Genomic DNA, 15,310 nt, shown 5'->3' on the forward strand with positions numbered 1-15,310 from the left:
AGTTACAACCTAAGAATATGGTGATACTGAAAATTGTAAGAAGAAGCCAATTGTCCTAATGCCATCATCCCTAACCAATTATTACCATTGACCTGTACGTAGAGTATGATCATTTATATCCCCAAGACTGGGGTGGAGGATTAAATATCAAGTCAAAACAATGAGAATAGTGTTCATACACTAAAAAACGTTGTTGAATTTTGGACACTTTAAGAACTAAATTCTGAGGAATTTGTGTGGGAATAGATTATGATGGTGTTCATCCAAAGAACAACATATATAATTTTAGGTCTGATTGAATTTATTGTCGAAGTAACACCTCCTAGAGAGTCTTTATTCAACATGCTAGCTCTAGCAGCACAATGAAATTATTGTGCTAAATATAAGTTTACAAGAATATTTTATACCTTATCCATCAATAAATAGCATATTAAGTAGAATGCATTTGTGTAAAGCAGAAATGAACAGCAGGGAGGGTTGGGGATGAAGCACAGGGACCGTGGAGACTTGAGGTGAGGGAGGAAAATCAAGATGGAATTAACAGTTGCTGTATCCTCACCACGTGCCATGAACTACTATAGGAGCTTCTGGACACCACCTCTAAATGTCATGGGATACTCCCACTAACCACAGGACTTGGGGATTATTATCATTTCCACTTTAGAAGTGAGGAAACTGAGGTTTCACGATATTAAGTAACTTATCCCAAATTGCACAGTTTACATAACAGAGATGCGATAGAAGCACAGGTCTAGGGCCTGTGATGCCAGAGCACAGGACATAGGAACCTGCAGGGGGAAGGGTGCCTTTCTCATATGTCGGAGACCCGCCCTGCAGCTCTTATCAGCCAGCAAAGCTCTGCTGAATTACAAGCAGTAGAAAGCATCCTGTGCCATTGTCTGATTATGCCACAAGAGGGCACAGGTTTAGAAGTTTTCCTTCTGGATAGTCTTTTGCTATTTCTTCTGTAGAAATTTGCTATAGATAAGAGAGCAGATGACGTGCCCTATTGTATTATCAGGACTGAGCATGGCCTGACTTCGCATTCTGGAAACCTCAGCTTGCCATTGTCTTTCTTTGGGACCCATGGACAAGTGACCACCCCATATGTGAGATATGTCCTCATCTCTTCAATTTGGGCAGTAAGTGCCCATTGAAAAGACCCCTTGGGTTTAGGACTGATAGCATTCACCTCTGAAACTCTGGTGCTTACTGTGGTGTTTTTACACCACATAGTAAGTGCTCAGTTTATGTTTGGTTGAGAAGAAACAATGGTTTACAGAATCACAAGCCACTGCCTTGTTAAAGTCCCTCAGTGGCTTTCTGTGCCTTTAAGGTAAAGTCTGTGCTATTTATCCTGATTTCCAAGTCCCACCTTAGACTGCATCTAGGCTAAGCTAAAACTATCCTCCATCCCCTGCCCACCTCCTACAGCTTAACACAAAAATTCTTAATGTAGTGCTGAAGCCAGAGGTGCCCAGAATCAGATGCTTCACAAAATGACCTTCACATGGTAAATATACAAAAGCAGAAGTGGAAGTTACTACTACTACAACTACTACTAGTACTACTGCTACTACTAGAGCTAGAAACTAGCAGAGGGGTGGCTGAACTCAGCTGACCAAGTCCAGTTCTCTTTGTTCTCTCCCTTCTTTGCACATAGTAAGCACACAGTTAATACCGGAGAGTGCATTCTTTGATTTCAGCCTCCTTGGCTCCTTTTTGTATCCTCTTTTGGAGTCCTGTGGCTAGGGGAGGGTGCAGGGGATTTTAGCGACCAGAAGACAAGAATGGTTTTGCCCCAGAGCAGGCATTATATGTGTACAGTACCAGAAGATTCCCACCAGAAACTACCTTTGACATCGTTTCCTCTGCCAATGCATAAATAATTTCCACAGCACCCATCACAGGCTCACCCAGCCTCTGCCTGTGTGCACCTTTTCCTCAAAAGGCTGCTAATCCCAGCACTGTTTGGTTGATAGCGAGAGCTTTCTTTCTCTTGCCACCTGCCACTTTTGCCCATGTCCCTCATTCTGCCTACTGAAAAGACACTTTTCCTAACATGGACCTGGACCCCTTCAGCTCTGACAGTCCTCTTTCTCTTTTGTTTTAGCTGAAGGATCTGGCAACCAAAGCAATCAATCACACAAAGTTCAAACCTTATCATTTTTTGTTTTGTTCCTCTTGGCCTTGGCTTTGTCCATCAGCTTTGAAAATACCATCCCAGGGTTAATGTTGTGGTTAATTTGTAACTAAGAGTACCCTAGTTTTGCAATACAGGGCATGTTATAAAAATGGAAAGGTCTTTCTTTCTGAGAGATGCAAGTGGCTTCTTGAACATGTGCTGTAAGTACTTTTTTTCTCTTTGGGAACTTTGAACATCTCTATCAGCAAGTCAGAGTCCCCAAATAACCAAATCAGCAAGTCAGAGTCCCAAACCAAATTCCTAGCTCCAGAAGCCAAGGTCTAAGTGTGGTCATCATATTATTGACCCTCTACCAGCCTCGGTAGCATTTAAAGAAAAAGGACTCTGGTGACAATATGGAGTCTGGATTTAGTGGTGAAATAAGGGAGGTTGGGGTGAAGAAGATAGGAGACAGTGTGACTTGCTAGGAGTTAATGCAGTAGATGAGGCCACACCTGTAGCAGGGGCAGTAAGAGTGGACAGAAGGAAGAAGTTTTTGAGGTATTTAGGACGTAGTATTCATAGATCATAATAACTCATTAGATGTGGGGAATGTGAATGAAGGAACTCCTAAGGTGACTCACAGGTTTCTGGCATGAAAGTATCCATAGACAGAGATGCAATAGACTAAGTTGTGAAATGAAATGGAGATGAAAGAGCAGGCTTGAGGGGGTAGAGAGGCAATGTGTTTGCATTTGGAAAATTTGATATTTCCTTATTGACACTGAGGTATGTGTGGAGCATCCTAGTGGATATATGCAATAGACAGCAGGACAAATGGGTAGGAACTCAGAAGGACAATCCATACTAGAGATATACAGGGTGTCCCTAAATTTCATGTGCAATTTAAAATAGTCAACTTGATGGACACCCTGTATAGTTTTCTGAGGCAGCAGTTGAGTGCCTAGGATGATATTACTCCAGAAAAAAATATGGAGAGCAGAGGAAGGAGCCCTGTCTTGATGCCATAACTCACTTCCTTCTAACTACTCATGTCCATGGTCATTGGGGTACTATAGCTGACCTCTTTGGGCTGTTTCCTTGTACATTTTCAGGATCAGAGAACCTTACACCATATCTTTCTAACTTCCTCTCCAATAATTAAAAGTAACATGCATGGGTGTAAGAATAATAGTGTTAAGATGTTATACAACTTAGAAATGACTCTTTAAATGTTACTAAGATGGATGGTGAGGGAAGGAATAAAATGTAGGAAGTTATACTTTCATGATACTGTGAGGGAAGGAATAAAGTGTAGGAAATTATACTTTCATGATACTGTTGTTTGAAAATACTCCTGTGGTTTATAGGCATTGCAGAAATGCATGAATATCTGCTCATGACCTTGTGCATAACTCCATAAACCACTACCTATTCATTCCAGCTAATCATATAGTGTACACATTGTTACCATTTTGTCTTTTAGACAAAGAGAGTGCAGATATTCTCTCAACTCATCTCATAGATTTTATTTTAAGAAGATACCAAATTAAAAAGAAATATAATCCCAAATTCTAATCAACAAAGAATAATGTAAGCAGAGGGAAGACTAGTTTACCTAAGGATTATGCCCTCTCCAAAAGGCTGCCCCTAGTTCAAATAAAAGGTGATTCAATTTCCATAAATTTAATTTACTCACAGCATTTTGATAATGTCACTGTTACATCTGAATGAGAGTCTGTGGCATCATTTCTATGGCCCCAGGAAGTCACTTTTCCTACTTCCTGCCCACATTAGATGTATCACCAGATTTTCAGAAAAGAGAAATCTCCACCCAGAAAAGAGAAATCTCTCCTGGTGAGCACATCATTAAATATTTACTTATTTTTTATTAATTAAAGTGAGGTGGGTAATTATTATGTGCCTCTGGCTCAGGGAATGTTTCATCCAACTAAGCTGTATCAAAGGTTATCTCACTTCATCTCTTGTAGATTATCTTCCTTCCAAAATGTCACTGTTCCTCTATCTGATTCTCTTGGTACTCGGGCTTCATGTGACAATCCATTGTGCACCACTTAACAGCCCTGAAGGCAAAATAACCACCTGCCATTCACCCCAACAAAATGCTACTCTCAATAAGATGTCATCCATCAATGCTGACTTTGCATTCAACCTGTACCGGAGGCTCACTCTGGAGACCCCAGATCGGAACATCTTCTTTTCCCCTGTGAGCATTTCTGCAGCTTTGGCCATGCTTTCCTTTGGGGCCTGCTCCAGCACCCAAACTCAGATCCTGCAGGTCTTGGGGTTCAACCTCACAGATACTCCAATGGCAGAAATTCAACATGGTTTCCAGCATCTGATCTGTTCACTAAACATTCCAAAGAAGGAACTGGAATTGCAAGTGGGAAATGCTATCTTCATTGGGAAGCAGCTGAAACCACTGGCAAAGTTTTTGGATGATGCCAAAATTCTCTATGAGACTGATGTCTTTTCTACTGACTTCTCTAATGTTTCTGCAGCCAAGCAGGAGATCAACAGTTATGTGGAGAAGAAAACCAAAGAGAAAGTTGTGGGCCTAATCCAAGACCTCAAACTGAACACCATCATGGTCCTGGTGAACTATATTCTCTTTGAAGGTAAGGCTCTAAGTTCAACTTCAAGTCTAGGGTTCAGATACTTTGGTGGAGCACTGGGGGGAGCTCATGGTTTCTTATTACTGGCATCAGTAGGTGTCCCTCATGCCACAGTGATCTGCTCCATTGGACATAGCTGTGCATAGTATTGGATCTTCCAGGAAGGACACACAGCTCTGTGAATGAGCCCAGGAAATTTCTAGGGAGAGCGCACTTTCAGAGAGGTGGGTGACAATGGTATGAACATCTTGCTCATATTTGGTTAAAGAATCATGGTTTTCAAAGATTTGATGAGATGGGACAAGCTTGGCCGATAGACATATTTGCATCAAAAAATTACTGTGCCCCTCACTTGCTGTGCACACTTAGGTATGTTACATAAATCTTTTTATCATGTATTATCACTCACTATGTACCATGGACTGTGCTACATATGTAGTTTACGCACACTGTCTCATTTAGTGTTCACAAGTGCTAATGTTCACACAGTTAATAAGTTTCAGGACTAGTATTCCCTGCCAAGTTTATCTGACTCTAAGGGTGGTACTTGTTAATAGCAAGAATCACATGACTCTTTTCTGAAGGTACTGTGCCCAAATTATTTCTCCTAGTCCCATAGTCCATGCCAACCACGTTTGGTAGAGTGAGCAATTGATGGCCACAAGCCATATGGACGACTAAAATTGCAGAACATTTCTGTTGTCTCATTTCACCCTATGTGTTGGATGCCATACTTTTGTATGGATAAGGAAACTGTGGCTCTGATGGGTTTAGTGTTAAGTATGGTGGTTTTAAAAAAAGACCATGGAGTCCAATAGCCCTAGGTGTGATTCCTGGCTCTGCTGCCTGCTAGCCACATCAAATGACATTCTCTTCCTGATCCTCAGTTACTTGTAAAACTGATTGACTCCAAGTATCTAACACTGGTGGTCTTAATTACTAGATGAGATGACTAATGAAAATGTTCTTATTGGCACCAATATTATTTAAAACAAACACTCTCTTCTCTCTATATTTTAAGCCCAGTGGGCAAAACCTTTTGATTCATCCAAGACAGAAGACAGTTCTAGCTTCTTAGTGGACAAGACCACTATGGTGCAAGTGCCCATGATGCACCAGATGGGACAATATTATCACCTTATGGATATGGAACTGAACTGTACAGTGCTGCAAATGGACTACAGCAAGATTTCTCTGGCACTATTTGTCCTTCCCAAGCAGGGACAGATGGAATGGGTAGAAGCAGCCATGTCATCTAAAATACTGAAGAAGTGGAACCGTTTACTGCAGAAGGGGTAAACATCTTAGAGGATGTGAGGGGTGGAGTGTGTAAGCCATACAGTGCAGGTGATATCTAGTTTGCCAAAGACCAAAAGGCAGAAGAATCACCCTGAACCACCTAGCAGTTGTGTGATGATCACTAGAATAGGCCAAGAATTTATCTTGTGCCAGGCACTTTATTTCATCTAAGCACATCAATAGAGATAGTATCACTAGCATTTTTCAAATTAGTAAGTCAGGCCTTAAAAGGTAAAATAAGCCCTTTAAAGTCAGCCTGCTAGCAAATTTATGTCTTCCTAGAGATTAGCTAGAGCTTAGGGGACCTTTTGTATTTTGATATCAAAAGGTAGGTGAGCAGCCATTCTGGAGTTGGAGTGCAAAATGGAAAACCATGAAGTTCTTTGGTGTTACCCATTGACCTTCCTGCTACTGGCTCCCCAACCTTGGCCATCACCCTAGAGATGTTTCCTTTTGATTATAAGGGAGTTACATCTCCCTATTCCCAGGGTTACTGCATAACCATGGCTGAACTACAGTGCATTCTTTTCAGAATAACTTCTGTGATTTAGAGTTAGTCAACACTTGGGAGGAGCATAGCCCATGTAATACCATGAAAAAGGGAATCAGGGGCTTGATATGGTGGTATGGTGATTGCCATGTGTCCCCTTCTTCTTTCCCCACAGATGGGTTGACTTGTTTGTCCCAAAGTTTTCTATTTCTGCCACATATGATCTTAAAGCCATGCTTCTGAAGATGGGAATGCAGGATGCCTATGCTGAAAATGCTAATTTTTCTGGACTCACAGAGGACAATGGTCTGAAACTTTCCAGTGTAAGTTGGTAGATTAGAGTCCTTGAATGTATGAGTTGGAAGGGCCATTGGGAGTCAGTTAATTAAACCCTGTTATCTTACTAATTAGGAATATGATGGCAATAGAGGCTGTGTGACTCCTCCTAGGCTAGAATAAATCACTCAAGGGTCATTCCTCATTACTCTAAAAAAGTTATCCTAGCAGTTCCTTCTACCTCTGACCTTCATGTCCTAAAATGACTCTGACAAAAGGATTTAATGATCAGAAGTTACTCTGGTGGAATAAAGTTTTGGAGAAGGTGGGGAGTGAGCTTAGGAGGTGATAAGTGGAGGTAGAAGTTGCTGAAGAATGAGCCACTTCCCTAAAAGCTAACCCTAAAATCAAGAGAGAGATTCATTAACTTCTCTTAACCAAGTACATCGAAGGGGTGGCCCCACACTTCCTTTTTCTTTTTTCACTTCCAGCTCCTCCCAAAGACTATTCCTATTTCTTCAGGGGACCATCAGCATTCGTTTTCTCCCCACAGGCTGCCCACAAGGCTGTGCTGCACATTGGTGAAAAGGGGACTGAAGCTGTAGCTCTCCCTGAAGTCAGACTCCTGGATCAGCCTGAAAAAACTCTCTTTTACCCTACTATCCGATTTGATAGATCCTTCATGCTCATGATTTTGGAGAAAAGTACCAGGAGCATTCTATTTCTAGGGAAAGTTGTGGACCCAACAGAAGTGTAGTTGGGAAAGAATCAATGGTCAAATTGCACGTACATATTGCAATGGGAAATAAATGAATAATTTAGCTTTACGTGACTGATGTGAGCTTGGACTTGCCTTCTCTTGTGCAAGGGTAGAGACTAGACCCTGAAAGAATTGCATTGACTGTGGAAGAGGCCAATCCTTTGTCTGAACATTGTGAGAATCAATGAATGGCTCATTATTACCAAAATAGGTACCATAGGACCTACCACAGGAAGGTCCTATGTTAGTACATTCCTCTTTGTCAGAATCTCCTCAATTAGTTTGTCCTAAGAAATTTGACTAGGTTGAAAAAAATTCCCTTTCTACGCCTTCTAGGGAATAGTCAAAATGCAGCCAGGTTCTCATATTCCAGTATCCCAATAATTAGAACAATGAACATAAAACAATGTACATACAGTGTCTTATACATGACCTTCTCAATCTCCTTTCCTATAGCCTGTCAGAAGGATTCTGTGTTCTTCCATAACTGCCATTGAATAAAGGTGCTTCTACTCTAGAGCCAAGTAACAGACTTGAGAGTTTACTGCTAGATATGTAGCTTCTGTAACCTCATAAACACGCAGCAATAGAGCAAGAGGTAGATTAACTCCCTTGCAAAAGTCCACCTCACCCCCTCAGAATATTATATCTTGCTAATTTATAAGCTGAGAGTGGAGAAAAAAAGTCATTTATTCACACCATATCTCATAGCCCCCTTTCTGTTTCCTAATTGGACTCTTTTTCCAAATATTACACTCTTGTCTTCTTCAGTAGGAATCTCCTGGTTAGTCTTTTTGTTTACTCTGATTGAAGTTTGGTACTTTTGTATCCCCACTTCCTTCAATAACCTCCTCTGCCTGTGCAGGTCAACTCACCTACACCCACCAAACTAGATTTTACCACAACAAGACATATTAAAATCCTCCAAATTAGAATTCAGCACATGTAAATAGCACAGTGAGCGTTAATGATGTTGTATCTGAAATTCTAGCCCTAAGGTGAAACCTTTCAGTGATGACAAAATAACAACAAATGCCTAAGTACTGTTGTAGATGTTGTGCTTCCGAATTGAAATAAATATGCATGTTTAGAAAACTATGTGAGCTATAAAAATTCTAATATTTTTTGCATTAAAACCACTTGCATGGAAGTTTGCTTATTCCTGGATAGTTCACACTTTGGTTTTATGAATAAGAAACAGGAAGTTCAGAGAGGAATAGCGACTTGTACAGAAAAGTCATTGTTAACATGGGATTCTGTTTCATCTCAGTTATGTTCCAATCGTGGCTCTCATGCTTACACTGGTCTATGATCTTAGGCCTCACACCATATTTTCCTCATTTACAAAAGGCAGACACTATTAATATCCATGTCATTGGTATATTGTGGACAATGTTGCAAAGCATGTAACATTCTGATGACAGAGCCTGAGACCTGATATAATAAAAAGCCCATAGTATTAGTTGTTTCAATCATATTGATCAATATCAGGAATTGGGCTGGTATCAGAACCAAGATTGTTATTTGGGTCTTCTGGTTTGCAGGTTTCTATTCTCTAGCTCAGGCTCTAGCTCTAGAGGTCAGAGTAAATGTAATATGAATCCCCTCCCAAACCACCTACTTCCCAGATAAGTTGGACCATAACTTGTTCTGGAAGGAATATAAATATTTCCAGAAAGATATCAGGGATTAGAAAGATGCTGTCCCTCAAGAAGTTCACATGACTCCTCAGAGACCAAACCTCATTCAATCATTTATTCCTATGGCTAGACCGTGAATGATTTCCACTATTCACAAGTGTCAGCTCATTCTGGCAAATCACGACTAGAATATAATGTCCTTAACCTCATAAGGGATACCTATAAAATACCTAGAACAAATATCTCACCTAAGAAAGAAAATTTTTTAGCAGCATTTATATTAAATTGGGAATAAGACAAGAATTCTCTCTATCATTGCTTTTGCTTAATATTTTATTGGATATCTTAATGTAGCAAGACAAGAAAAAGAAATGAACATTATAAAAGTCTGGAGCAGAAAGGAAAAAATAATCTGTCTATATTGATAAAATCCATATATATGTAGACATGGATAAATTCTTATAACAAAAGGGATAAAACTTACTGGGGAACCAGATATAAGAAAGTAGTTGTACAGGTTATATGGAATTTACCAATTCTATTTTCCTTTCTACATTGTAATAGAATTATAGACACATGGTTTCCCTGATGTATTATTTTCTAGCCTCTGTAGAAGTTAGGTGCAGCCATGTGAGTAAATTTTTATCAATGAAACATGAATAAAAGCAATATGCAATGTTTATCAACCAATGCACTAAAGTAGTTGTGTGTCTCCTCCATTCTGTTTCTTCCTGCTGTAAGCTGGATGGTGGATTTACTTATCCAGTTCAACTACATGCAAACTTGTCAGTCTGGTGAAAATTATGTACATCTTTTCAGAATAATTAAATACTAAGGAAAATTAGAATTACAAGGTGACAAGTAATATAGTAATAATATAATTACAAAAATAATACAGAGAATGACATTAGAAAGATGGCAAAATAAGAAGCCCTGGGCCTTATTACCCCACTCCACTGATGAATACACCAATTCATCAATATGTAGAAAAATTCCCTTTGTGAGTATGCCCATTATAGAAAACAGTATGGTGGTTCCTCAAAAAGTTAATCATAAGACTACTATATAATACAGCAACCCTACTTCGGGATATTTATCTAAACGAATTGAAATCAGGATCTCAAAGAGATATTTTGCATGCCTACATTCACTGCACCATTATTCACAATAGCCTAGATGTAGAAATAATACAAGTGTCAATTAATGGATGAATGGAGAAAGAAAATGTGGTATGTATATAGAATGGAATATTATTCAGCCTTAAAGAAGAAGAAAATCCTGCCATTTGTGATAACATAGATGAACCTTAAAGACATTAAGATAAATAAAATAAGCCAGTCACGGAAGTACAAACAATGTATTATTCCACTTGTATAAGGTATCTAAATTAATCAAACTCATAGAAGCAGAGAGTGAAGTGGTGATTCCTAAGGCCTATGGGCAGGAGAAAATTGTTATTCAGTGTGTATCAAAGAGCTAGCAAATTCTATGTCTGGTAAGGGCTCCTTTCTTGTCTTTCAGGCAACCACTTTCTCGCTATGTTCTTACATGGCATTTCCTGAATGAGTGGAGAGAGAAAGAAGAAGAAAGCTTTCTGGTGTCTCATATTGGAACACTAATCCTATCAGATCAGATTTCTACCTTTATGACTTCATTTAATCCTAATTCCTATCTTACTCCAAATACAGCCACTCTGGAGGTTAGGGCTTCAGCTTCAACATATGAATATTGGGAGTACACAGACATTCAGTTCAATAACACTAGCCTTATTCCAAGTTATACAGAAATTGGTCACAGTAGTGAGGATGTTGTATGTTTGATTTTCTAGGAAACAGACCCTGAAACAGTTTATTGTGCAGTATGTTTATTAGGGAGTGAACTTGGGATCGATGCCTCTAGAAGGAAAAGGAAAGAACCAAAATTGGGCAGAGACAGAAGACAAGCTGAAATGCAGGCCCAAACATTAGCAGCCTTGACTGAGTGTGCAAGAAAACCTGGAGCTAAAATGGCCAGTTAGAATTATTTGGCATTAGATTGAAATGGCTAGGGCATAACACATCTGCTTTGATCAGTTAGTGAATATGAACTGATCAGAAAAGGGTAGGATCTAGGGCAAGATATTTCTGCAACTGCCGCAGTCCTTGAAGGGACTAAAAGGTGAAGAAGCTTGCCTGCTGACAGGACTCCTAGCATCTAGAACAAGCCCCTTTTCTCTTTTTTTTGGTTAAATTACAATGGCACTTTATTTTAAAAGTCACAAGATTTGACACTTCAAAAAAAAAAAAAGACTGCTAATAAATAACAAAAGTGGAATGCTTATCAGAGTTACAACAGACATGTTGTTCAGCTGAGAATCACTTCAACAGAGTAAGGTTCTAAAGATACCCAACTGATACTTGTTGGAATACTCCAATACTTTTTGGAATACTTGTTCTTTTTACTGTGTGGGTTAGAAGTGGCCCTGGCTCTGTGTAGTCAGGTGTATAGTCATAAAACCAGTTTTAGCACGGTTGTGCTCCAGATTAAATTTTCAATAGTTGTAGTCCGTAAACAGGAAGTTGGGGAATGCCCCATTGTAAAAAGTTAAAACTTGAAGACCTCTTTCTAGAATTTCCATATATATATATATATATATATATATGTATATATACATTTCTAAAAAACAGCAAAATGCAATTTAATAGGTGCTAGTGTTCACATTTCACATATCAGGTTTACTGACAAGTCTTAATGCTCCTATATATGGAGGTAGATAGGCAGTAGAATATTGTAAATTTGTTCAAGTAAAATATAGAAAAAACTAGGATCAAATAAGAATACATTTCTTAACTTTAGTGTCCACCCTTAATCAACTCCTCGCAGAGAATGGTTAAACCATCAAAACTGAAATAGCTTTTTCTCTTCAAATGCCTTTCCATACTAGTTAACACTATAAAGTCAGGAAAAACTACGTGTACAATTTGTTTGGTAGAGGTAATACACAGAAATGAACTCACAAACGGAACAAATTAGGAGAAACATTAATACCTTTAAGTCTATCCATTCTTCATGTGCCTACTTCATACACTTCACCTGCTCTGCTACAACAAAGGTTCAGATCCTATCCCAAGTGATCTGTTCCTGAATTACTCTCAAGTGAGCAAATGCTCTGTAGTATACAAACTACTTGGGTTCATACGTTCTAGGATGACGCACTTCTGTAGTCCTGACTCTTAGACTTGGAAGTCTGCACAGGTTCACACTTTGGAAATCTTCCCCTCAAAAAACAGAATGGGAGAAAATATTTGCAGGTTATACCTCCGATAAAGGTCTAATAACCAGAATCCACAGAGAACTCAAACGTATTAACAAGAAAAGAACACATGACCCCATCTCAGGGTGGGCAAGGGACTTGAAGAGAAACTTCTCTAAAGAAGACCAACACAAGATCTACAAACACATGAAAAAAAGCTCATAATCCTTAATCATCAGAGAAATGCAAATCAAAACTACTTTGAGATATCACCTAACCCCAGTAAGAGTAGCCCACATAACAAAATCCCAAAACCAGAAATGTTGGCGTGGATGTGGAGGAAAGGGCACACTTCTACACTGCTGGTGGGAATGCCTACTAATATGTTCCTTCTGGAAGGATGTTTGGAGAATACTTAGAGACCTAAATATAAACCTGCCATTCGATCCTATAATTCCTTTACTAGGTTTATACCCAGAAGACCAAAAGTCACAATATAACAAAGACATCTGTACCAGAATGTTTATTGCAGCCCAATTCATAATTGCTAAGTCATGGAAGAAGCCCGAGTGCCCATCGACCCACGAATGGACTAGCAAACTGTGGTACATGTATACCATGGAATACTATGCAGCCTTAAAGAAAGGTGGAGACTTCACCTCTTTCATGTTTACATGGATGGAGCTGGAACATATTCTTCTTAGCAAAGTATCTCAGGAATGGAAGAAAAAGTATCCAATGTACTCATCCCTACTATGAAGCTAAATTATAGCTTTCACATGAAGACTATAACCCAACTATAGCACAAGACAATGGGGAAAGGACCAAGGAAGGGGAAGGGTGGGGGGAGGTTTTGGTGGAGGGAGGGTAATGGGTGGGGCCACATCTATGGTGCATCTTAGAATGGGTACAGGCGATTGCATTAATGTACACAGCTATGATTTAACAATAAAAAAAAAACAGAATTGGTGACCCTCTAGATACAGACAGTACAAGATTAAATACCCTATTATGTGAAAACTTTTCAAATTTTTAGATAAAATCCATGAAAGGATTCTTTGTGGCTAAAATCTAAGCCATGAATTACCCATGTCTGGCATTTTATAAACATATTTTTAAGTTCATGTTCTTGGCCTTCATTAACCACTTCAGGTTCTGCAGGACTCTTTCCAACTTTTGCCACTGCAAAGTTCATCCCATAGGTTAATCCAGCTTGGATAATACCAGCAACCTGGACCATGGAACGTGGAATCTTTGCAAAGGTAGAGTCTGCTCTGCTACTGCTCTCCAAAGGAGAAGGAGTTACATGAAACCCTGTCTCAAGTTCCAGCATATCTTTTGAGATATGACCGAATGTACTGCTTCAACTGACAAAAACTGTGGGCCTGTTGTAGAAAATGACACATCTAATTGAGATGGTCAGGAAGGTGTCTGTTCCATTGACCCTGATTGGGTCTCTTCATCAGAAACTTGGTTGGTCATTTGATTTCCTTCCTTACTATCCTGCTGAGACAAAGACCTGGTCTCTGATAGCTGGGTCATCTTGTTTTGTGCACCTTGCACAAATATGTGGCAGTAAATATTCACAGACTTGGCAAAGCTAGTCAATATATGTATGTTGTCAGCAGAAGAACTTTTCATCAGGGGAGATTCCTGGGCTTTTTGAAGCCCACTCCCATGAGCAACAGTAGTCTCTGAAGGAACACGAATGCTAATATTAGTGCTGCTAATAGACAGGGATTGATTGCCTTGTCAAGGTGCTGAAGCAATAATACCACAACTAGGAAGAACACAATCTATTGGCCCTACACCCTCTAAATAATTAGCTTGCTGCCTGTCTGCATCAGACTTGGAATTTGTAATGACTTCATCAGAGTGGTATGAGTCATTATCTGAAGATAGGTCCCCATCAGACTCTGCCTGGACCTTATAATCCATCACTCCTGTGTTTTCCATGGTTTCAAGACTATTATCTGACTCCCAAAGGTTTACTTTTAAGTTTGGTTTTAGAAAGTGAACTTTCATTTCAGTTTTTGTAACGTTTCCTAGCTGCCATAGATTGCCAATATTTACACTGGATTTAGTTTGCTTCAATTTTTGATTTAAAGATGAGAATTTGCTCATTAAATTTTTTTTGCCCCTGGACCAAAGAGCCTTGTTTTTGAGATCCAGTACCAGTGATGTACTCATGAGGTTTACTGCTCTTCTACTCAAGTTTTTTCTCAATTATAGCTATATCCAATCCCATGGCTTGCTTGGTGATATGCAACATCTCTGCAGCACACTGAAGGGTATGTTTTCCATCCTCTTCTGGATTTTGCATTACAGCTCTCAGTGTGTGGAAATAGCCACTTGCTTCTTTATATCTGTGGTGAAATTACAAGCAGGAGAACTTTGGCTTACCAAAAAAGAGTGGGTTCAAGACTTGTTTCGATTTTTCCAGGTATTCTAGACTTAGTCTTTGATACTGGTTTACTTTATCAGCTTCATCATCATAATAGACCATGCAGAGTTAGAAAACAGTAACAGCGCAGCCACATTTCTGTGAGTAGCATCAATGAGGGTGCACTCTGAAAACTGTTGCTGTAGCCAAGCCATAAAAATTACATTATGACACATATTTTAATATGAAATAAATTTGACTCCAAGTAATTGCAGTGTTACTGTTATCCTAGCTTCCTATTTTTGCATTAATATTTATATCAGCCAAACATGATCCTCAGTCAAAAACATGTCCTTAACAAAAAGCACTTGGTGTGTAACAGGTGGTCGAAAATGTCAGCCCTTCTCCCATCCCCATTTTTACTGAAGTCTTAGCTACAGTAAATACTTAGTTCCATTCCCCATCCACC

At 39.3% G+C, this 15,310-nt stretch overlaps 1 protein-coding gene and 1 pseudogene across 2 annotated transcripts; one reads left to right on the forward strand and one right to left on the reverse strand.

Moving 5' to 3' along the window:
• The first annotated feature begins 2,285 nt into the window (after nucleotides 1-2,285).
• Nucleotides 2,286-9,925, forward strand: SERPINA7 (serpin family A member 7). 2 transcript variants are annotated; one of them, XM_053580879.1, is made up of 5 exons: nucleotides 2,286-2,346; nucleotides 4,117-4,764; nucleotides 5,783-6,056; nucleotides 6,726-6,873; nucleotides 7,380-9,925. In XM_053580879.1, the coding sequence occupies exons 1-5, from the start codon at nucleotides 2,295-2,297 to the stop codon at nucleotides 7,581-7,583; spliced, it is 1,326 nt and encodes a 441-aa protein (XP_053436854.1). In that variant the 5' UTR covers nucleotides 2,286-2,294; the 3' UTR covers nucleotides 7,584-9,925. The 2 variants fall into 2 exon arrangements, with proteins under 2 accessions (XP_053436854.1, XP_053436855.1); XM_053580880.1 differs by having other exon boundaries at nucleotides 7,318-7,649.
• A 3,538-nt stretch (nucleotides 9,926-13,463) lies between these two features.
• Nucleotides 13,464-15,077, reverse strand: LOC128578093 (phosphatidylinositide phosphatase SAC2-like; annotated as a pseudogene).
• Nucleotides 15,078-15,310: the final 233 nt, after the last annotated feature.

This window comes from Nycticebus coucang, chromosome X, assembly GCF_027406575.1.
Source record: "Nycticebus coucang isolate mNycCou1 chromosome X, mNycCou1.pri, whole genome shotgun sequence".
NCBI classification, from domain to species: Eukaryota; Metazoa; Chordata; class Mammalia; order Primates; family Lorisidae; genus Nycticebus; species Nycticebus coucang.